The following is a 25,052-nucleotide window of genomic DNA, read 5'->3' on the forward strand; positions in this document are numbered from 1 at the left end:
TAATTTTAAATATATAAAATTCATAAAATTTTTATTTTTTTCCCTAGTATGTATTTATAACAAATTTAATTTGTATATTATAAAAAAAAGTTATGCTACTGTTCCATGGAATTTCTCCAAGAAGTTGTCTCGATTTTTAAGATTTCTCTTATTGCCATTGTTGCGTACGATGACACGGGCAAGGAAAATTCTATTTTCAGTGCTCTCCGTTCTCCAACTGTAAAATTCAAACAAACTTTCTAATTAAGTGAATATTTAAGATTTTAAACAAAAATTTAAATCTAACCTAAAGAATATTTTAATAGAATTTTTACAGAATAAAGCTTAAAAAGTTACATATCAAACATAGAAATGAGCAAAAGTATTTTGAAAGTTTAAAAGTCACATTGAATGTTTCAATATTAAGAATACATACAGCATGAATACTTGTCAATTCAAATTTCTATCTATTAAAAATGAATTCTATAAACAAAGAAGTTTGTAATTTAGCAGCTACGTAGGTTTAAACTACAAATGGTTAATATTGAAAAATTATAAAATACACTAATAAAAATATGTAATTGAAAAAAAAAAATTAGTTTAAAACACAGCATTATTATAGAAAATTAAATAAAAACAACACAAATATCTCAATTATCAACAAATGGTATATGTCTGCAGCACAACACTATAAGTAACACTTCTGCTGTTTTGTCTATCAGTACTTCACATAATGAAAAAATGAAATATCACAAGTAAAACTTCATTTTTTCATTTCAGTACTAGAGTCAATATTTTATGGGCATTGCATTTTTCCTAATTGCATGTTTCCTTGATATAATAAATATGTAATTACCGAAAAACCAGCAAAAATTCACTTTGAAACGAACGTTTTCTACTGTCTTCAACAGTCATCACCAGGTTCGATTCCAAAAATTCGAAAACACATCTTGAAGTTATGCGCATGCCCAAAGTAGCGTGCTAACAAATTAGTTGTGTAACTGGTTTCCTGTTTTAAGAAATTTCGATGTTTACATGTTTACATTCGTTTCTACCGTTGAAGACGGTAGAAAACGTTTGTTTCGAAGTGAATTTTTGCTGGTTTTTCGGTAATTTCGTACTTATTTTATGCTTACACCAGTATTATTGTGGTGATTGTCCTTGATATAATTTTATCATTTCAGAAACAAGTATTTTAATTCCCCACACATTTCTAGTTAGCCAACTTACCAGCCATCATGGCTTCAGCTAGATCAACAGTAGAGATGGACAGATGGTGAGGGACAGAACCAGATATATTTAGGACTGACTCCCCATTTAAACAACTATTTCTCCCTCAGAACAAACTCAGGATCCTCAAGTTGGCAGGGTAAAAGCTAATTTATTATCAAATCTTTTTCTATGATTTGCTGTTCTGACAATTTTCCGGTTGTTACTTATACAGTAATGCAGAACACGTGACATGCTGACAGACCTGAGGTTAAGTTCCAGTCAGATTGTCCCAACTTTTCCTAGAGAAGTAAACCTTATATTTTACTATCCACATAGTCATTGTGCACCCAGAAAACCCACAATGTTTTACGGAATATTCCCTTAGCATTAACAAGGGAAAAAGATTTATAATAAAATCACTCTCTGCTTGTCTATATGACAGAGCTGTAAAAATTTATACAAATATATGTAAATATGTATAAAGATTGTATCAAAAGTAATGACCATAATATCACAATTAAACCAGCAGCAACAAAATAACGGGTAATGCATATATCTACTAGTGACAGATGTTACATTAATGCACTTACTGCAAAATAAAATATCATTACTGTGTCAGCCACAAAGTAATAAAGTGATATTCGAAGATAGAGGGCAACATCATACCAAGAGCATGAAGTAACTGAATTCCCAATTATGTAAATTCCGTCAGCTGATATTTAAAGACTAAAATATGCATATTGAGAAGTTTGCAAGCATTTAGTCTATGAATAACAGACAATGAGTTAAAAAATGATGATAAAACAGATATTAAAGTACTTCTCTGCTCCTTATCGACACCGGGTATTATAACTAACTTCAAAAAACGAACCTGTTACCGGTGTAAATCTTCTTATGAGCGTCTGGCTAACGTTTTCGAACCTAAAACAGTTCTTCTTCAGGCAAAGATGGAATAATTTAAATTATTCCATCTTTGCCTGAAGAAGAACTGTTTTAGGTTCGAAAACGTTAGCCAGACGCTCATAAGAAGATTTACACCGGTAACAGGTTCGTTTTTTGAAGTTAAAACAGATATTGTAGATGAGTTCTATAATGACTGCTCTAACACAATTAAGAAAGATAGCCTCAACATTCTCATAAGAGAAAATTGACATGTAATAGTTGGAGAAATTGCAACACATTTTAGACATTTAAAATTATACAAGCTTTACCTTTACCTTGTATAATTTTAGATATGCCATTACATTTAGATAATACCTACTGATGATGCTTACTACTCATACTGTTACAGTAATGTTTTTCATCTATATATTATATAGCTTTAGGCATATTTTTAAGTTGACCATTACCTTGTATAATTTTTAATGTAGCTTTACCCTTAGTTCATACCAACTGATGAGGGGCTATTTCTTATCGAGAAAATAGTCCAAAATGCATTTTGGATTTTTGTTTCCATACTTATGTAGTAATTTTTGCATTTATTAAAATTGTTTTTACTATCCCTGAGCATTTGTGACCATCATTGGTCTGATAAGCCCTCACTATTATCTGCCTCACAGTTGTTGATACAGTAGAGCGTCGATAAGTGGAACCAATTGGGGACTGGGGTCCTTCCAGTTAATGATTTGTTCCAGTTTCCGACTTTGTACGAAAAAATACATTAACCTGTCCGATGTTCAAATTTTTCTCCGTTGCGTATCGCTTCCTGTTGAATTTTTCTCCGTTGCGTGTTGCTTCGTGTTGAATTTTCGTCGATTTTAAGCCTAATGAAAAATTTTTATAATAATAATCGAGGCTATCGTATCGTTAAAAATTATTTCTGCATTTTGTACAAACAAAATAAATATATTAAAGAATATAAAAAACATGAAAATTATACTTTAGAAGTAAATTTAGTATCAAAAACATTCGATTCAGCACGACACAGTCCAACTGAAAATCGTTCCACTTTCCGGCCATTCCACTTACCGACGTTCCACTTATCGACGCTCTACTGTGATTTAATTAATTATATATTATACCAAGTGCTAGAAGCAACCTTTGAAATAAAGGTAAGTAGATTAAAGTAAAATGTAGCACTTTAATTTTACTTCTAAATAATGGCACTGAAAAGAGAATTATCAAAACTTTTGATAAAACCAGTTTTCTGATGACTGTATTTCAGTGTATTTTATCAAAAAATCTTCATATATTTCTTATAAAGAATATTCTGATAAACAAATCCGTATTTATTTTTAAATTATGTCATTTTATCTAAAAAATTTCTAAAATCTACCTTATAATCTAGCTACTCTGTTCATATTTTAGTTCATATAATATAATAAGAGTTTCAAAAGAAAAATTGTGTGTGACTTTTTTGAATTAATTGTAATAAAAGTTTAATTTTATATGCTATGCTAGTGATTTAAAATTTTGTAATATTTCTTATAGTTACTTTAACAATATTTTTAAATGAAGTTTAAAAATCTTGATAAATGTATTTCTTTACAAGAATAAATCATGAATTAAATTCTAGTCTTATAATATTCATTCAATGCTAAAGCCATATTAGTAAGTCTGATCAGTAGCAATAGATCCTTGATGTTAAACACAGTTACAAAGACATTCCAGATATTTCATGATGCTCAACACAAATAGACTAAATGTGGCAAAACTCATTCAAATATTTCTATTTTATAGATATTTAAATTTACTGTGATACCTCTAATTTAAATGAGTATTTAAGTTAGAGGTATCATATCATAACTAAATGTTGTCTCTGTGAAATATGCTACATACACAATACTACTTTGTAAGCCCAAAATACATGTCCACCACACAAGAAACACGAAGTATTGGTATCATACTACTAAACTGTCTTGTCAAAGTAATTTCTAATAAAAAATTTTTTATCACTGTTACGAACCTGTTACCGGCGTGCTTCGTGAAATTACAGTTTATCACAAACGCTTTCGAACTTACAGGAGTTTGATTTATTCAAATATTCATGTTTCATCAGATTTCACCTTAAGAACTGCTCAAAAGTTTGAAAGCATTTGTGATAAACTGTGATTTCACAAAACACACCAGCAACAGGTTTGTAATAAAGTGATGATTTCTCCCCAGTGTTTGAAAGATTGTGAGCTTTATATTTAAAAAAATTTTTGTAATTAAATCATTTTTTTCTTGATCCATATTTAACTGATGTAAGACACCAACAAATCTGAACTAAAAGTTTGTGTAATAACAGACTCCACTTATTGTAATTCCTTTGGGTGTTCCCTATAAACAAATTAGGTTTCCAAGGTTTAGTCATAAGTCAAAAATGTTCGCAAGTCAAAAACTAACCTAGAAAGCACGTTACAAGTAACAACCACACCTTGTTGTGTTTGGTTCTTCAATGTACTTAATAGAATACATTATGCTCATTTACCTACTTGCTACTGCTTAGTAGTAGATGTTTCAAAGTTTTTTTTTTCCCAACTAATACACAGTTCAATAATAAAATTTAGTTTCCATGGTAAAAGAGCAACACTTTTTGTATTTATCTCCACTGCTAGATTTACTATTATGTTTTGAATCACTAATTATAGAAGTTTATAAAAATTGCAAATAGCGAAAAAACACTGTTACTCCAACTTTACCAACTTCAATGCCACCTCAACAGCATCAACACAATGTCAGAATTCATGTGAAAACAAAAAATGATGATATACAATAGAAATAAATCCACGTCAATTATTTATTATTCATTACTGGCCAAGGACTGACTTCAATGCCACTCCACTACTGGAAAGAGAACTTCAGAATCTGTGAAAAATTTATTTTTTAGTCATATGGTCAATTGTTCATATGCAAAAGTTCGTAAGTAGGGGATTGCCTGTATATGAATTACTTATGCGATAGTGTTAAGTGAAGTAATTAAATAAGAGTAAAGTTAGAGGAAATTTTGGTTTTATTGACTAACATCAAAAGGACTTTAAGTTATGTATTTTTAATTGTTTTAAGATTTAGTAATTATAATAATTAACAATTGTGAGGGCCAGATCAAACAGAAATGTAAAGAACCTTATGCTTTTCCCCCTCTTACACAATTTTTGTCAATCTTATGACTGGAGGATGATTACATTTCCTTCCCCAAAGTCATTTCCTTTCCCAAGGGAATTGAATTGTCATTGAATGTGTCACGGGGAACTAAGTGCTAACTTTCATGATTGGCATAAAAAGATAACATGATTCAGGGTATAAAAGGGAGAGACTCAAAGATCAAGGGGTCGAGCGTCTGAGCAACAAGCAACGGTGTGTTGGCCAAGAAAAACGCCCGTCGAATCCTGAGCGACCCTCTGAGACAACCCTCCAGGAACCAGGGCCATTCCACCAGATGATTTTAGAAGTGTCTCTCCCTTTTTGAGATCCACCACTCTGTCCAAGGAATTGAAGAAGTATGATAAAGAATTAATGTAAACTCTCTCTCGGACCTCCCTACGTGTATTAGAAAGCTAAGGAACCAAGTCGGAACAACTCTCGATGTCAGAATTTGTAATTGTCGCTTATGTTAATGAATAAATTTCCGCTTTAGTATTAAATGGCGTCATTTACTTGTATATTGCCGACGCCTTACCGATGACCTCACCAACCTCCTCCCCTCGACCTGACAAATTTAATCCTGACCACTCGGGACCATTAAACATAAATGAAAACCAGCCATCCTCTGACTAGTGGCAGGTTTCATGAACCTGTTTGCCGATAAGAGGTACAGTACAACTTTGTACTACCTCCTGGGTTACCCACAATTAATACATTTCATCCAGTATTTTTTGTCTGCTACTACTTTCAACAAGTCACTGGAATGCAAGCAATTTAAACTATTGTATTGTGAGCAAATAACAATTAAAATACGCAATTAAAAGAAATTTAATGTTTAAAGCACTGGTTAAGGCAACTCCTTACATTTTTTTTGACGCATACAATTCAAACACGGCTTCTTCAGTGTATATAGGCAGAAAAAAAATAATCAAAGTTTTCTTAAAGAGAAATTCATTAATTCAGTTATAACTTATCCCATATTTCTGGTTAAGCAATTAAATAATCATCAGAATAGAGATAGTAAATGTTGTCATCAATTCATTTTGTTTTTCTACACTTGTAAACAAAATGGAAAGATTCATGCTACTACATGACAATGTTAGCAAGAGCAAGAAACACCATAATCTGATATCATCATTACATTCACTTGCTCACTAACATCCCATGCCAGAAAATTCATCGCTTGCATCTGCATGACCAAATCCTAACGATAATGATCACAACAAAGTTTACAGCTGTAAATTGGAGGCTTATAGCAAGACGAGAGAATAGAATGACTTATTTACCTAAAAATAACAATAACCATCTCCAAATTCTGACTATAACAAAGGAAGCTTTTATAATATATATTAACTTTGATGTTTTGGAACTTGCTAACTTCCATAACAATAAATGATCAACAACATTATCCATGATTACAATAGGTGGAGTGTATAATAATTAAATTGTACTAATTGTTTAAGAATTATCACAACAACTTTACTAAAATGCTATGATCCATTAGAAAGATTTTAAAGTCAGAATACATTTATAATATCTTAAAATCTTTAAATTAAAAACAAAGTTACATACTTGATTCTGGTAATGTAATCCCTTGGATCCTATCTAAGTCACTTAGTAAAAGTGATTGCGTAGGATCACTATAATTTATTACAGCCCACTGAACATTTCTTGGCTTTACAATTAAATGACGATAGTCACCACCAAGTGAATAAGTTCTGTAAATAATTCAAAATCACATTTTTCAGAGACATAAATGTGCATGTAACAGTGAAAATGCAACACTTACTTAACTTTTGAAGTGAAACTTGAAAAACTCAATCCCTGCTTTTCTAATAATTCTTTATATTTTTGACAAACTGTTCAGCAATAATACCAGTTAAATGTTTGTAAATATTAAAAATATAAAATAAACATTTTAAATACCTTTATTGTCAGGATATGTAACAGAATTTCCAGGTAAAGGCAGAACAATATTGTACATATTGGGCAAAGTTTGATCCGTATCGGTAATTGTCTTTAAAGAATCTTTAAATGATTTTAACTGTTCTTCAGATTTTTCTTCTTCAGTGGACACTGAAATAAAGATTAAAAATACTACTACTTGCTAATATGTATTAAGAAATAAATATTTTAAAAATTTATTATTATTAAAGAGGCTCTAAAAATATTAGATATATTTAATTCAATAATTATTAATTAAACCACATGAAGAATATTTGAATAGCAAAGTTTAAAAGATTTAAATTTAATTACATATAAAATATTAACTTATACTGGAATTAGAAAGAATTAAATAAATCACTACCTTTTTAAACACTCCAGCAAATAATTTAATGTTGTAAAAATGTTTTTACAACATTAAATTATTTGCTGGAGCTTTTAAAAAGGTGGTGATTTATTTAATTTAATTACATATAAACCAAGTCTGACATAGAGTAATAAACAAACAATACCACCGGATTTTAATTGGGCTAATAAAAATAATAATAAGACTAATAAAAATATTATGTAATTTATATATGATATATATAAAATAATCTTATTTTGCATGGAACTGGACGTTGAAAGGTACAGTAGCCTCCCATTACATTGTGCATGTTGGGAGACAAACCAAACAAGTAATGGCACGATATAATCAATCTATCTACTATCTGCCTGTTTTGTCTATTTTTGATGTCTATGCCAAGTTGCTTTCTTATGGGTTGTATTTCATACAGTGCTAGTTTCAGGGTCATTGAATGGAATAAGGTAATATTTCTTTCCAGTAGAAATTCAATGGTAACCAATTTTTTAAAAATTATTGGTTAAAGTACTTTTATATTTGAAGGAAAAATGCATGATATATCCAAATAAGCAGTATACAGTGGTGCCTCGTATAACGTACGCCTCGAATAACAGACGCTCCAAACAACGGACTTTCCGTTTGGCCGTTACGTGACTCGAACAACAGACTGGCTGCGAACAATGGACTTTCCGGCATAATTGGTGACTGCTCCATTGGTGCGTTCTTTAATAGTGGTCGCTCTGTGTCTCCGCTACTACGGGAGTGTGCTGCTGTTTGTAGGCATTTAGGAACGACAGTGAAAGAAAAAAAGATGGCAGCGCCCGCACTATCGATAGTATCATGATGGAGGAATCTATAATTATATAAAATATGAGCTTTTAAAGGCAAAAGAAGGGTCCCAATTGTAAAATTTAAACATAAAATGGATTATTTGTTGAAAGAACATTCAAAATAGCCATAAGAAAATTAGAATGCCGGCTACCATTTGAAAAAAATTCGTAAAGACACATCACCACGTGCGATAACTCACGCTTTCACAATTTCTAAATTTTCGTTCATAAACCACATAATGGACCCGGAAACGAAACTATCTGAGCCATGGAGGACGCCATGTTGCTTTCCACCGTAAACTACTGCTACAAGCGGCCGTTTTTGCCGTTCGACAGTGCGCACTCCCACCGGAATTTAGGAATGCATTCTGCAGGAATTTTTAAACAGATGTCGCTCGCGCAGAGTTACGCGGAGGAATAAAAGAACGCACCCCATGTTCATTTTTTTTTTATGATACAGTACAGTTATTTTATGCTGCGGAACAAATTAGATGTTTTAACATGTATTTCTATGGGAAAATGTGTTTCATATAACGGACGTGCACCTGGAACGGATTAAGTACGTTATATGAGGCACCACTGTAATGAATAAAATCCAGGTAAATTTTCACTTATGTTTTTACTATAATGAATAACATCAGATTGATGTTTTCAAATACACACAGCAAAATTTTATTACATCAACTACATCAAATACACTTCTTGAGAAAATTACATGAAAATCAAGATATTCACCACAGGGACCAGCATTCAGCAGTTGTTTTTTACATCAAAGGCTATTGAACTAGGAGTGGATTAACCTAACCATTTTCCTTCTGCAAAAACATGAATCTATGTATATCAATCCTGCTTAAAACAAGACCCTACTGTAAATCTCAAAAGCAATTTTAAGAAATTGCATACTATTTATGAATTTCAAGTACAGTCTGTTTTGTTATAATGCATATTGAACATGTGATTTATAAACAAAAAGGTAAAATCACCAAAATATAAAATAGAGTTAGCTCATGTGATTTTTCAAGAAGTGATTAAGCACAACTTAGTAACAGTAGGCAAGTGTGAAAAACAACCCATCCAAATATAGTAACAGAAAACAAACAAAATCCATATATATCACTCTCTTACTACAGTTTACTTCAGTGTTGACTTGTGTGAATCACACTGTCTTTCCAAATTTATATACTTCAATATATGTATTTAACATTCAAAGTGTCCTGGTTATAAAAATCCAAGTAATAAAAAAACTAAGTACTAAGGAGGTGCCCAATATAATAAAACATTTTGTATAACTATAGAAGTTCTGAATATTCTCTTAATTCTAGTTATTTTGTAAGCTCTATAGTATTTTTATTACTCAAAATTCCATACCATGAAAATTCTCAGGAACATACATACCATATTATAAGAGAAACAAGTGTACTTAGAGAAAATTTAGATTTACATATCCAAATCACTTAGACTACTCAGATAAAGAAAAGATCAAATATAAGAATGCAAAGATTTCCCTACCATTCAGTATTACTGACTCCATCATCACCTTTGTTACTTCATTACTATTATATACAATTTAACTTTCTGAATCACAAAAACAAGATATTTGATTATCAATGACAAGAATTTTATTCAAAAAAATTATCATAAAAAATATTTAATTAAATATTTCCACTGCTGCTAATATTGTTTATCTTGAGGTTAGTTATAAGCAATTTGTAATGTATACAAATCTCCTAAATACATTTTTATTTTGGAATATTCCATTAAATATAAATGCATTTGTAATATATTTACTTTTAATGAATTACAGTACACTAAATTTATTGTAATCATTTCAAAAATAATGATAAAATCTGATAACATTAATGGCCATAACCAAGGATCAAGAGCAAGAAGTTAACCAATCATCATTCACTTTAGTTTTTACACATGAACACTTATTGGTTAATTTGTAACTCTAATTCTTGATCTTTGGTTGTAAATATATTATAGATATAAGTGAAGTAATTAAGAAAGACTAACTACAGATTCTATTGTTTTATTAAATATGGCATTAAAAGCACAAATTAAAATGATTAAAAAATATATAACTTGTATATTTATTAATTATAATTATTATTAATTAATAGTAATTCATTCAGTGATGTTTACCTGCTGTTTTTTTGCAGTACAGTAACATTCTGTTAACACTGCATCATTGGGACCAACATGGTGCCAGGTTATCAAATATACAGACTTATTGATGATTTGAATTTTTTCCAGTTTTTTTGAATCCCTGAATATAATTTTACAGATGTTTGCATGAAAAACTGTACAAACCCAATTTTTATGATTGTTTAACATGTCATTTCAATTTTTTCAGTCTATTCCTATCCTTGGCTAGTTTCAATGTAAAGGCTGGAGTTTTAATTATCATTTTATTACTTTTAGTTTTAATTAACTGGCTACCTAGTTGTGTATAAATACAGATAAATACCCAGTGCACCAATAACTTCTCCCCAAAGACAAGCTGGCTTATTGGGTTGCAGGCATATCAAACGCTGTGTTAACAAAATTTCACTTTATCATCTTTAATAACTAATGAATAATTAAAGCAAGAAATGTCAGCAATTTAAATTACTTACTTGTGCAAATAATATCCAACTCCATACACCACAACATCAACAAACAATACAACAATAAGACAGACATCCTTAATAGTATCGGAACAGTTTACAAACTTGAATGCAACTGCCATGACCCGAAAATTTATATTGGTGAAACTGGCCGTATATTAGATACTAGAATCAAAGAACATGAAACTGCTATCCGCCTTAAACATAACACTACCCCTTGGTACACCCACACAATTGTAAATAACTGCCAAATTAATAAAAGCAACATCAAAATTTTACATTCTGAAAAAGATCCTTACAAATGGAGATTTAAAGAACATATTGAAATCAAAAAACACCCTAAAGAGCAACTCATTAATATTTCTGAGGGTATGACCATAAACCCCCAATGGTACGAACTAATAAAAGACACCTCCATCCGTTAAACATCATTTACAACACACCCCACTGTTCAGATTGCCTTAGCTTTCAGTAACCTTACAACACATGTCAATAAGCAGTCAAGTCCCGTTAAACTCCGTTTTTTACCCGTCTTCACTCTCATCAAGCACATAACACCTGCACTCCAAATGTAAGTGTATTTAAATAATATAAAATGTATAACTGTATATAAATATATATATTTTTAACAATTGTATTAAATCACAAATTTGTTTATATTGTATTAAACCACAAATTTTTTGTTGTAGTAACTGTAACACTCCTGTTAAAAATACGGAAAAAAATTTATAAATTGTACCAACTTATAATAACGCATCAGTTTTATAATATGTAAGTTTCTATGTTTATTATTTTCCAATTTACGTGATCATAAATACTGTCGGAAACCTCAACGTTTTTTGTAATTTCCTTAACAGCACTGAAGAGGGGTTGGAAAATAAACCAACCCGAAATGCATATGGATAAATAAACTAAGTTTCCCTAACCGTTTGCTGTTGGAGCGTCTACCAATTTCATTACTTGGTTTATAAAGACGATTCACACAAGATAAAAATTATTTCTAGGTTAAAAACAAGTAAATATACTCTTTACTAATCTGACTTCGAAAGACTTAATCAGGCAGACAAACGAAGTAATGAGGAAATACTAAACTGTTATTTTGAACAATTCCATTCTTGATAATTTCAAAACATCCAAATGCATTTCACCTTTGAAATCAGGCCTCATCAGTGGATACAATTAACTGCCGGTTGCTGTTCTTTTTATGGTGGGTGATCTCTTCCCAGCACGCATCTACATTCATTCCAGTATTCAGATTTATCACATTTGCATATATATATATATATATATCGATACAAAAATGTTCAATAATTCTTCTTTTAATACGATGTTTAACTTTATATAATATTTTAACATTATTTCTGTCTATTTTACAATTAAATCTACTACAATGTAATTTTTACTTATATATAATTGATTATTAGAAAAATCAATAATCAGTTATTTGACAATTTCACAACTTGTTTTCCTAATAATCACTATTATTCATATCACACCAGTATATTGATAACTGATAACATTCCACAACCATGTATTAATGACTTACAACAACTGCAAGTAATCAGCCACATGTTGGACCTGATAGGCATTATTAAGCTATCTTTTTTATGTTATTTGCCTGAAGATTGCCTATAACAGTTTCACAAATGTATTTTAATTTATATATTTTGGGATATGTTAATTCTGATAACATTAAATGACTATAATAAATGAATTCAACTGCATCATCATTTACTGTGAAAGTATTTAAAAATTCTGTACTTTTTAAAATAAAATTTAATGATTGATACAATTAATGTTATAAGTTCATAATATGTAATAATTCATTAAATCATAATATGTTAAAAGTTCATAATATGTTCATAATATGTTAAAAGTTCATAATATGTAATAATATATAATTCATAAGTTTAAACCATGTTTATTCTTATCAAAACTATATGATTACCAGATTAACTTTCAGAACTGAAGAGTAAACCCTCAGATTTTAGGCCCAATTTTTCTGCATCAAACCAGAAAACTGGCTACTATGAGAGCAAGGATGATTTAACATCATTGGGAATTTAATACAAATTCATTCTAATTAATTAATATTAAAAGAGAAAATATTAATAACTTTACCTTCTATATTCTGAGGAAGTACAAGATCTCCAATTATTGGCTTCAGTCCATATTCTTTAATTCGAAACGAAGCAATCTGATTCCAAATATAACTTTGAAAGCTGTGTACGTACATAAGTCTAGTATTTCTTGGTATCTGTTAAACAATCATTTTAATTTATTAATAAGAATAATTAATAGTTATATAGTTATATTTTTATAATAAATTTATAAGATTTTGCATGTCCTCAGTCAAAGTCTAAATGCATTATTATGCCAAATAGACTTTGAAGGCAAGTTTCTCAACATTAAGTAAATACTTTATGAGAGCAAGGATGTAAATCATCATTGGACATATGAAGAGAGAAATCATTAGATAATGATAATAATAATAATTACATATAAGTTATTAAATTAACAAACATCATAATTCATTTTTCTGAGTTAATCAAATGACAGCCAGATTCTTATCAGACTATAATATGGCTAATTAGTTAACAACACATTATGTAATTTGGACTAGAGAAAGGCAGTTAAACTGCCATTCAGTGTTAAATTCAATAATTAGAAATAAATAAATAAGTTTAGAATATTCTGGAAGAAAAGAGTGGTACTTGAACCCATATCCTCTGCTTACAATGCAGATGTGTACACAGTTAACAGTCTGCTTATTAGTTATATACCCTGACTTCTGTCCAATCTTCACTTCCAGACCGATTAACTTAAAAGCTATAACCAGTTTAATGGTCAGTGTAGTAAGTGATGAGTGTACAACAGTAATATACAATTGATAAATCCTGGCATAATTATGCAATTTCTAATATTCGTTGACTCAATATAATGACTATTTGGTATCAAATATCTAATATTCAATATCAAATAGTCATGCAATCAATTGAGTCGAACAAGCACCATCTTGAAAATTTTTTTTTTTAAATGGTGCTAAAGTAGATACAAGGCTATAAAACTTTTTGCCAGAATGTATCAGATGCTGATTTGCCAATTTCCAACACCCCCTTTTTCTGCAAGTATTGAAAATCTGATAACACACTGGCATAATTACACAATTTCTAACATTTGCTAACCAAATATAGATATTCAATATCGAATAGTCATTTTATGCCAGTATGTATCAGACAGTCGAGGAAACATCAATTTTAGGGGGGATACCCCATGCATACTGGATAATTACAGTATCAAGGTACGCAAAGTTGAATATTGAGTCAGTGAATATTAGAAATCATGAAATTATACCAGGGTGTATCAATTATATACTACTCACAATATTAAATAAATAACTGTCTGCCTTATTTTGTGCAAACACTGATTAGTTTGCACCATCTGAAGCAATGGTGGTAAAGAAATCAAAGAAACCATACACTCTTAAAATCATTATGAATAATTTGCATGTTATTTATGCCAGCTCAAAAAATGTGTAATTTACTTCAGAATATTTTTTCTGACTGGTTTTTCATTTTGTCTCTGATGTGAAGTGCTTCCAGACAGAAGTTCCAAAAGTTCCCCAATAATGTAAAAGTATTGTTGCTTCTTGACAATGCACCTACTCATTGTAATGCTGAGTAATTAGTAAGGATGGTATAATGTCTTTTTCGTCTCCTAACACAAGTTCACTTTCCAGGCAATGGATTAGGATATATTGTAACCTGTATAAGGATCACTTCTTGGAAGTAGTAATGGTTGTTTTAGGGGAAGATGGAGATGCATAAGACAGCACAAGGGTAACCAGAACACTTCAGAATCTGAGCTTACAACATTAACCACTTGGCCATTCAGCCATCTAATATTATTATCATTGTCATTTATTATTGTCAAACAAATTACTTACTGCATTAAGTGAATTGACCATATCTGATAAACTGTGACTGATTAATCCTCGTAACAAATGTCCCTCGGCACTTCCTTTCTTTTTTAGATGTTCTAACGCCGCCTTTGGATCTTTAGTTTCAGCCCATATTTTCCTGAAAGTTTCTGGATCAGAACTGTCTAATAAAAATAATTATTTCCATTTAGAAATAATGTTGGCTATTAATATTGCACATAAGGCTTAAACAAGTGTTTTTCAAACTCGATTATATTTATAAAATTATTAGAATATAGTTGTTTAACTTTTTAAAGAATAAATACTTTTTTTTTTATAATTAAAACTTCTACATTAGATATACATACATCTTACTGCATACTATATTTTCCTTTCTTTAAATATGTAAATCTCTAATGTAATTTGATTACAATCATTTTTGTCATTGGAAAAATTTTTCCTGATCTCTTTTTATCATAAAATATTCTTCATAAAATTCGGTAGGAATAACAAGAAAAAGCAAATACTTAGAATATATAATTCATAAGTTTAAACCATGTTTATTCTTATCAAAGCTATATGATTACCAGATTAAATTGGACTACATTCCTTTCTACAAATACAGTCAAGTCCGTCTAAGTCGACACCCCAAGAGGAAGTGGAAATGTGTGTTTCCAAGTTCGCTTTAGTCGTCACATCAGATAGTTATCTGATGTGATGACTAAAGCGAAGTTGGAAAAAAAACCACAAAACTACAATTAGGAAAATACAGTAGTGCGTTATACAGTAGTATAGGCTTACAATACATTGTACCCTCCATTTATCAGGTCAGTCCATAAGTCCGTGTGCATTTTTATGACCTTGAGAAAAATTTTGTTTTGCTGTTAAAAATGTCAGTCTAATGTGATAATTTTTACACCGAAGTGTTAAATTGGATCTCATTCATATAATACTGTTCAGAATTGTGAACATTTCAGTTGTTTATTTTCGTTAAAATGAAAGTAACGGACGAATACAAAAGACATGTTTTATACTTTTTACTTTTAAGTGGTGAGAATGCTACAAATGCAGCCAAAAAAATAAATACTGTACATAATCAAATCGTAATTAGTGCAAGGACTGCGCAGAAGTAGTTTGAAAGATTTAGAAACAATGATTTTAGTGTGGAGGATAAGGCTCGTACTGGAAGATCCATTGACTTTGATGATGATGCTCTCTCTGCACCAGTTGAAGCAGAACCATCTTTAACAGTTGACGAAATTGCGGAACGTTTAAATTCATCCCACGGAACTGTTCATAGACACCTACGACAAATCGGAAAAGTTTCAAAGCTAGGAAAATGGACACCGCACGAACTGTCAATAGCTAACCGACAACAACGTGTAAACATTTGCACGTCTCTTTTATCCCGTATTGCTTTAGAACCTTTTCTTGGTAGGCTGGTTACCGGAGACGAAAAATGGATCCTCTATAATAATGTGACGAGAAAAAAACAATGGATGGATGGCGACAAGCAGCCAAAACAGACTGCAAAAGGTCGCATCCAAAAAAAATTCTTTTGTCTGTTTGGTGGGATATGTCGGGTGTAATTCACTTTGAGCTGTTAGAACCTAATCAAGCAATTACAGCTCAAATGTATTGTGAGCAATTAGAGCGTTTAAATGAAAAATTGAAAAAAAATCGACCGTCGTTACGAAAAATACGCACGAACTTATGGACTGACCTGATACAATTACTCTGTACTTGAGAAACTGAAAATTTCATTTAGTGTTGTTTGTTTTGAGCACTTAACTGTCTCAACTTTTTTTTTCAACAATCATAAATGCCTTGAAAACATTATCTTTGCAATTGTCAATTATTGGCAAGTAACATCTAAGGATTCTTAATGCCTCTAGCGTGAGAAAATGCAAAATTGGATTCTGGTGCGACGTTGGAGTCTGGTGGAGATTGTGTATTTTCTTTTTGTTTATCTGTTATTATTTTATACATAAAAGTACATAACACGTTAAGGCATTTTTATTAATATGTATGTATATATATACATACATACATATTAATTATATATATATATACATATATATATATTAGGATGTCCCTTATTTTTCGAATAGTTTTTTTTCCAATGCATAGGGCCTAGTTTTGTTTATTTTACTTTTAAATACTCCCACAATAAATTTCAGCTCATTTTGATGAGTAGAACCCGTGCCGACTTGCATCGAATCATTTCCACACACATGGTGCTAGAGAAGTGGCACATATTCGCTTTGTTTGCCATTCTAACACAATTTGTCGGGCTATTAACATGTATAGTTTTTTTCGAAGATGTCAGTGGAATTACGAAGCACTGAAAAACATATTTTCTTAGTCAGAGAGATAAACCACGAAATCACAAGTGCAAAATTACCATCAAATCAGCAAGTACTCACAGTTTTGTTTAACATTCGCGAAGTTAAACTAACTGTGAGTGAAAGAGAAAATCTTGTAATACGCGAATGTATCATATTTTGGGAAAAAGCTAGAATAGCTAAAAAATCTATACCTAACTGTGTCAAGAAATTGGTGGATATTTATCAGGTATGGAGACTCTCCATATGTGGATGGTCCTTTTTCAGCACAGTCAGCATCGTTAGGCTCTTCCTCATCATCGCAAGGGATCTTGCTCGTCTATGACACTGGCAATGATTTCATTGTCTGACATCTGATAGCCAGGGTCATCAATATCACACTCGAGCCAGTTCTCCTTGTCACATTCTTCAAATCCAGAACATTAATTAGCTCAAACAGTTGTAATACAAATTGGCTGTTTTGTGGCTCTTCAGCTGCAACAATAGACTCATCTGATTGTAGGAACTTATTCCAAGCTGCTGGTAGTGTCCTTGACAGTAGCCCAAGCTTCTGTTGCCATGTACATAGCATCCTTTTAAGTTAATTTCAGTGTACAATTGTTGAATTGTTTTTTACATTCTTACCTGATTATTACCAATATTACCAATATTGTTTGAAACTTTCAATGACCCCTAGATCCATCGATAGGAGGACTGAAGTAACGTTGGGAGGCAAGTAAACAACTTTAAACTTTCCGTTTTATCTTTCCAACGAAATGTTTGAGGAATGACTTGGGGTGTTATCAATCAACAACAAAACATTTCCAAAATTTCCAGTTTTAAGCTGATGCTTTTTGACTTCAAGGATAAATAGTGTAATACCATTCTATAAAAATGGTTGTATCCATCCATGAATTCTTTTGATTTTTATAGGCCACTGGCAATTTTTTATTCCTTTAAAGCATCATGGATTTTTAGACTTTCCTATGATTAACAAAGGTAGTTTGTGCATTCTGGTAACATTTCTGCATATTATAACAGTGATGTGTAATTTGCTTGCCTTAAAACCAGGTGCTGACATTTCATTCTTAGAAACTAGGGTTTTTGTTGGCATTTTCTTCCAGCACAAACCAGTTTCGTCTGCATAGTAGACATTGGTTTTTTTTTTGTAGTTCTACTTATCAATCATGTTCTTAAAAAAAACTCTTTCAAACATTCAGCTGATTCAGTATCAGCCAACATTTTTTCACACTGGATGTCAAATTCCCTAATGCCTAGATTTGAAACATGTAAGCCAGCCAGTAGTCACTTTAAAATCAGCATTACCACCTAGTTTCTTGTTCATTTCAAGAGGTTTTTTGCAAATCACAGGGCCACTTATTGGTTGTAGCCACTGTAGCTTCATGCAGGTATGTAGCCACTTGGCTACATACCTGCACGAACCATGTATAAACTGCAGTGTCCAAATCCTGGTTTTCTGCCATTTTCATCGTTTTCTGTGCAAGCTTCGGTCTTCACTGTCAAGTACACTCGCAAATTTTTTAATGGCATCGCTGTTCTTTTTAATGTCTGACATTGTGGCATTTCCAACTCCATATTTCCAAGCTAAGCTTGATCCACTAGTACCACACTTAAAATAATAGATAAGTTGAAGTTTATTGGAAACACTGAGAACAACTTGTATATGTTTAGTCGCCATTGCAAACGGTACAACTAAGCATGATCTGTTACAAGTATAAAATTCACAGATCCAAAATTAATGTCCCCGATGGAAACAGATTTTGATTCAGCACAACACACATCCCGACACACAATCCTCGAAAAACACCACACAAAAGTGCCAGTGCTGCCAGATAAAACACACACATCAACAAAAATAATATTGGGGTAGTCCAAGACATACCCAAAGATTGCAGCGTCACAGCACTAGTGAAAATTTAAATTTGCCGACCGGAAAGCTTTTGGTTAATTGATGTTTCGGTTGATCGACATTTGGATAATTGACGCTTTACTGTAATTTAGAAATTTCTAGTGGTAAAGAAGTGGCCTCAAGCAGAACTCAAACCTATAACTGCTGCTTACTGTGCATTGTCAATTAGCTACCAGGATCTCCATCCAATCCTTCACTTCCAAACATATTTAATCCTTTGCTTTTCATTTTCTTTGCATAAACTTGGATAGTGTGAGAAATTTGTGATTTCTGCATTACTTAGCAAATAATTCTATTATTATTTTTATGTTAATTTCTTCTTTGTTTACATTTTATTTATACTTTAGTCCAGAGTTGGCACCTATGGCACATGGGACAATTTTCAGTGGCACTCTAATTGAACAGAAATACAATTAAAATATAATTTTTGCTACAAGTTAAATACAGGGTTCCTACTCAAATTTTTGTTTTGAATTCTCTGACCCTCACATTTCTTATGGTGTGGAATATCGACATAATAAAACAGCATTTTATTTACTGCAAACATCGAGTATATCTATCCCTCTTTTTGCCTAGTTGTATGTTTCAAAGACTGACACATTAAAAAAATACAGTATACACATCCTGTAGAAAAATGTATGATAGAATCCACAACTTCAATGTAATGAAAAAATAAGCAATTTACAAATGAAACATGAGCTTTTTATTTTATCATCATTTATCAATATTATTTGTATCTATCTAGTATATATCTAGTAAATACAAGATACCATAAAATCAACAAACAGTATTCTTTGATATACAAATAGTACTGAACTGTACTTAAAATGAACTCTTGACTTAGAAACACACAATTTTAAAATCTTTCAACAAAAAGAGTAACTTTTTTTAAACAGCAACACAATTTTAACAAAAAGTTAAATTTAAAAATTTTCAAATAAAGCATTTTTTCCCTCATAAAAAAATCGATCATGTAAAAACAGAAATAGTTTAGCTTTTTCGCTGGATGAGAAATTTTTTATATAAATAAAAAGACGTAGTCATTTCCAAAACTTGGTCAATCACCGTTTATTTCGTTAAAATGTTTTAGAATAAAGATTCGGACGATCCGACCTTCCTTTTTAGGCTACATGATCGCCCAAAAAACAATTCCTTTAAAACATAGAAATAATCCAATTAAAAATATAAAATTTGTAAAAATTGGAATTGGTGACCTTACGACGCCTTTGAATTCATCCTTGACTTCCAGTCGGGAGTTCTGGATCCTTATATCCACGTGAAATCACTTTTCACGTGGATATAAGGATCCAGAACTCCCGACTGGAAGTCAAGGATGAATTCAAAGGCGTCGTAAGGTCACCAATTCCAATTTTTACAAATTTTATATTTTTAATTGGATTATTTCTATGTTTTAAAGGAATTGTTTTCTGGGCGATCATGTAGCCTAAAAAGGAAGGTCGGATCGTCCGAATCTTTATTCTAGAACATTTTAACGAAATAAACGGTGATTGACCAAGTTTTGGAAACGACTACGTCTTTTTTATTTATATAAAAAATTTCTCATCCAGCGAAAAAGCTAAAATTAAAAAGTTTTAAAAGAAATCGCCGCCAGAGGGATCAGGATAATCTACATTAAACAGCGCAACTTTTCACGTGGATATAAGGATCCAGAACTCCCGACTGGAAGTCAAGGATGAATTCAAAGGCGTCGTAAGGTCACCAATTCCAATTTTTACAAATTTTATATTTTTAATTGGATTATTTCTATGTTTTAAAGGAATTGTTTTCTGGGCGATCATGTAGCCTAAAAAGGAAGGTCGGATCGTCCGAATCTTTATTCTAGAACATTTTAACGAAATAAACGGTGATTGACCAAGTTTTGGAAACGACTACGTCTTTTTATTTATATAAGAAATAGTTTTCTTTTGTCAACCACATTATTTCAAAATGTCGTAAAAATAGATTGTATATAAAGAGGGATAGGTGTAAGTTTTTACTATAGCTTCTCTAACAAATCCACTAAATCTAGCAAAAAATTAGCTGAATTGGCAACTCGTTAAAAGAAAAAAAATGTTTCGTTGCCACCATTTTGATTTTGGTTTCAGTGTAAAGGCCAGAGTTTTAATAATTATTTTTATTAATTTTTATTTATTATTTAATTTTGCATTAAATTTTGTCTTTGCATAAAATTTTCTTAAGAATGCAGACAAAATTTATCTATTTTAACCCTTAATTACAAATCTGATAATTATTGCAAATCATCACAAACCATCTTTCTCACTTTTATAGCAAATTTTAATAAATGAACTAATGTTTTCAGCAATCTTAAATAGCCTTCCTCAGGTTTAACATAATTTCAAACGTCAATTAGAACACAAGATTTGAAACTTCGCGTTTCACTTGTGAGATATGATGACTCCCTTTGGGAAAATAAAGGGAATAAAGTTAATTCTCCCAATGTCAGGAAAATCGAGGGACTAATAAGTATGTGGGAAACATGGTACAGACAGATGAAGACACCTCTTTACCATTTAACCTGTTTATTGTAAAAATATGCTTACAATATAGCTAAAGTTGTCTTCGTTTCTCGTCTTAAGTTCATAGTGGCAGCAGTGGAATCCAGAGCAATGTTCAGTAAACGATCCAGAAAGGAAAGTTCATTTGATTTCTGTTTGATGTCTAGCACTAACATATATCACTCGTGTTTTTCCTGAGTTAGAAAAGTCCTCCTTTTGAAAGGCAACTGCTAATTTGTGGAAGGAAAAGGTAGCAGCAGCAGAGAAATAGTGGAGATAAAATGGGAGGAAAAGACAAATGACTGGAGGTGATTGGTGGCAATGGCTACAGAAGAGATGACTCTCAACAGCCTCATGTCTTCAAGACATCAGCTTTTATCACCTTCCTGTTCCTCGATCGTTCCCTGGATTGGTTTCAGACTGTCACCCACGCTTTATGATGGGGATCTAATGAATTCTCCAATTTACTTACGTCAATCGAAGAATCCGAGTTCACAGAAGTATTCATTGTCTTTTCAAAGAATGGAAAATCCAACTCCAATCCAAATGATCGATCTTAAGAGCTGCACATCATCATCAATCCATAAGACATGCCAAATTTTCTTACTCAGGGCATCACCTACATGAAACCTAAAAACCAATACCACAGACCCCACACAATACAGACCAATTACATGTCTCCCAACACTCTACAAATTATTGACATCCTGTATTGCAAACAAAATATACAAACATGTTGAAGAACACGACATTCTAATGGAACAACAAAAAGGTTGCCGTAGAAATCACAAGAGATGCAAAGAACAGTTACTCATGGATTCAGTTATTTTACGGCAAGCACACAAACAACACAGAAACATACACATGGCATATATACACTACAGAAAAGCATTCGACAGTGTTCCACACAGTTGACTGCTACATGTTCTACACATGTACAAAATACACCCATCACTCATTGCATTCTTCCAAAACACTATGCAGCACTGGAGAACAACACTACATCTCAGGGTTCATAACACTTGCATACAAACAAACCAAATTTTTATTAGGCAAGGAATTTTTCAAGGAAATTCCTTGAGTCCTCTCTGGTCCTGCTTAGCCCTGAACCCATTATCCAACATGTTAAACAACACGCAATATGGTTACAATATCAGACACGAAAAAACAACACAGTTTACACTGTCACATCTCATGTACATGGATGACATAAAACTTTATGCATCCACACAAAAACAACTTCATCAACTCCTACAAATCACACATTCATACACCAAGGACACACAAATGAAATTTGGCCTGGATAAATGCAAAACACTTTACATAGAAAAAGGAATCCTGAAGAAAAAAGATTTTGCACTTGGAAATGAAGACGTTATTGAATCCATGGATGAGGGCGAGTTCTACAAGTATTTAGGAATCCAACAGGCCAAATTAACAGAACATGCACAAATAAAGCAAAGATTAATTAAAGAATACCAAAGTAGGTTAAATGCTATTCTAAGAACAGAGTTAAATGCAAAACACACAGCTAAAGCAATAAACACATATGTCATCCCAGTACTCACATATTCTTTTGGAGTTATACATTGGACTCACACAGATTTTGAGCAACTCCAAAGAAAAACAAGAACAACACTTATTAAGCATAAACAACATCATTCTAAATCCGCCACAGAAAGATTAACCCTTCCATAAAGATCGTAAAGATGGCGGACGTGGCCTGATTGACATAGTTAACCTTCACTACAAACAAATACAGTCACTGCGAGAGTTTTTCTACAAAAAACAAGAAACATCACAATTACATAAAGCAGTAACTCTAGCAGACTCAAATAACACACCATTAAACTTACACTCACATCATATGGACACAACACAACATATAAAAAGCATAGACATCATTAAGCAATCGTGGGCTCGAAAGGCACTCCATGGCAGGCATCCTTATGATCTGGCCCAGGATTTTGTTGACAAAACTGCGTCAAACAGCTGGTTAGCTCGGGGATGCCTCTTTGGGGAGACGGAAGGATTCATGATTGCCATACAGGATCAGGTCATAAATACTAAAAACTACAGAAAACACATACTCAAAGATGCAACACTCACAAATGACACATGCAGAAAATGTCACATCATGCCAGAAACTATACAACACATTACCTCTGGTTGCAAGCTCTTGGCACAGACAGATTATTTACACAGACATAATCAAATAGCAAATATAATACACCAAGAGCTTGCAAAGAAACACAAATTAGTAGACATCCACAAACCATACTACAAATACATTCCACAGACAGTATTGGAAAACAACACGCACAAAATGTACTACGACAGAGCCATAATCACAGATAAAACAATTTACCACAACAGACCAGACATCATACTCATTGACAAACACAATAAAATCACATACATTATAGACATATCCATTCCAAACACTCGCAATATACAAAACGCATGCACTGAAAAAATTAGCAAGTACACGGAACTCGCCCAGGAAATAAGGCATCTGTGGAGGATGGATAGGGTGCTTATTGTACCTGTTGTTCTCTCCTCTACAGGTGTCATACCACACACACTACACAAAAGCCTGGGCACATTAGAATTGAATAGAAACACATACATCACACTACAGAAGGCCACTATATTGAATACATGTCATATTGTGAGAAAATTCCTGAATACAGACACACACTGATACACTTCTTTAATTTCTGTTTTGATTACTATGCCTTGACTTTGGTCCTTACACAGCCACCGGTGTTAACCGAGTATATCTCACTTAACCCAACATAATAATAATAATAATAATAATCATGCAGAGCCCAAACGGTTAGCAGCTAAAAGTTGAAATTTGGTACACAGTTAGGGTATGTCACGAGAATGCACACTAAGAAGGGATTTTTCGAAATTCCTCTCCATGGGGCCGGGGGGGAGACAGGATTAAATCTTCTATATACATTATTGAGACGTGTCCGAACGGTTAGGAGTTGAAAGTTGAAATTTGCTACAGGGTACCAAATTTAAGCAATTGTGTTACGCCAAAGTGTTAAGTAACAATGGAGAACAAGAGAAAGCAACGTGCAAGATTTATGGGCGCTGGAGACAAAACAGAAAGAAAGAAAAAGAGTAATATGTTAGAACATATTCGATTTTTAAATTTAAACAGATTAATTCGGTTTTTCTCGACCCTTTTTCTTTAGAACATTCGATGAAAATCGAACGATATAATCAGAAAACACCGTGAAAATCGAACAATATTAGAACATTCGATTTTCAAATCCAACCTTTCTTTAGAAATACTTAGTTAGTTGATGAAATTACTCTTTTTCTTCTGTGATTATAACATAATAATCTTAATCTTTGCTATCGTTA

The 25,052-nt window shown here is 32.0% G+C and overlaps 1 protein-coding gene across 1 annotated transcript in view; it reads right to left on the minus strand.

The window, feature by feature from the left end:
- Pus7 (pseudouridine synthase 7) overlaps positions 1-25,052 on the minus strand; it is a 51,337-nt gene continuing 26,285 nt past the window's right edge. The window contains exons 10-15 of the mRNA XM_067264574.1: positions 14,929-15,086; positions 13,104-13,239; positions 7,183-7,332; positions 7,046-7,115; positions 6,829-6,974; positions 1-217 (exon numbers count right to left, since the gene is read on the minus strand). Coding sequence (XP_067120675.1) covers positions 96-217; positions 6,829-6,974; positions 7,046-7,115; positions 7,183-7,332; positions 13,104-13,239; positions 14,929-15,086 — 782 coding nt within the window. The 3' untranslated portion in view covers positions 1-95. The remainder of the gene's footprint in view (positions 218-6,828; positions 6,975-7,045; positions 7,116-7,182; positions 7,333-13,103; positions 13,240-14,928; positions 15,087-25,052) is intronic.

This window comes from Centruroides vittatus, unplaced genomic scaffold (assembly GCF_030686945.1).
Source record: "Centruroides vittatus isolate TY-2023 unplaced genomic scaffold, ASM3068694v2 contig_19, whole genome shotgun sequence".
NCBI lineage: Eukaryota > Metazoa > Arthropoda > Arachnida > Scorpiones > Buthidae > Centruroides > Centruroides vittatus.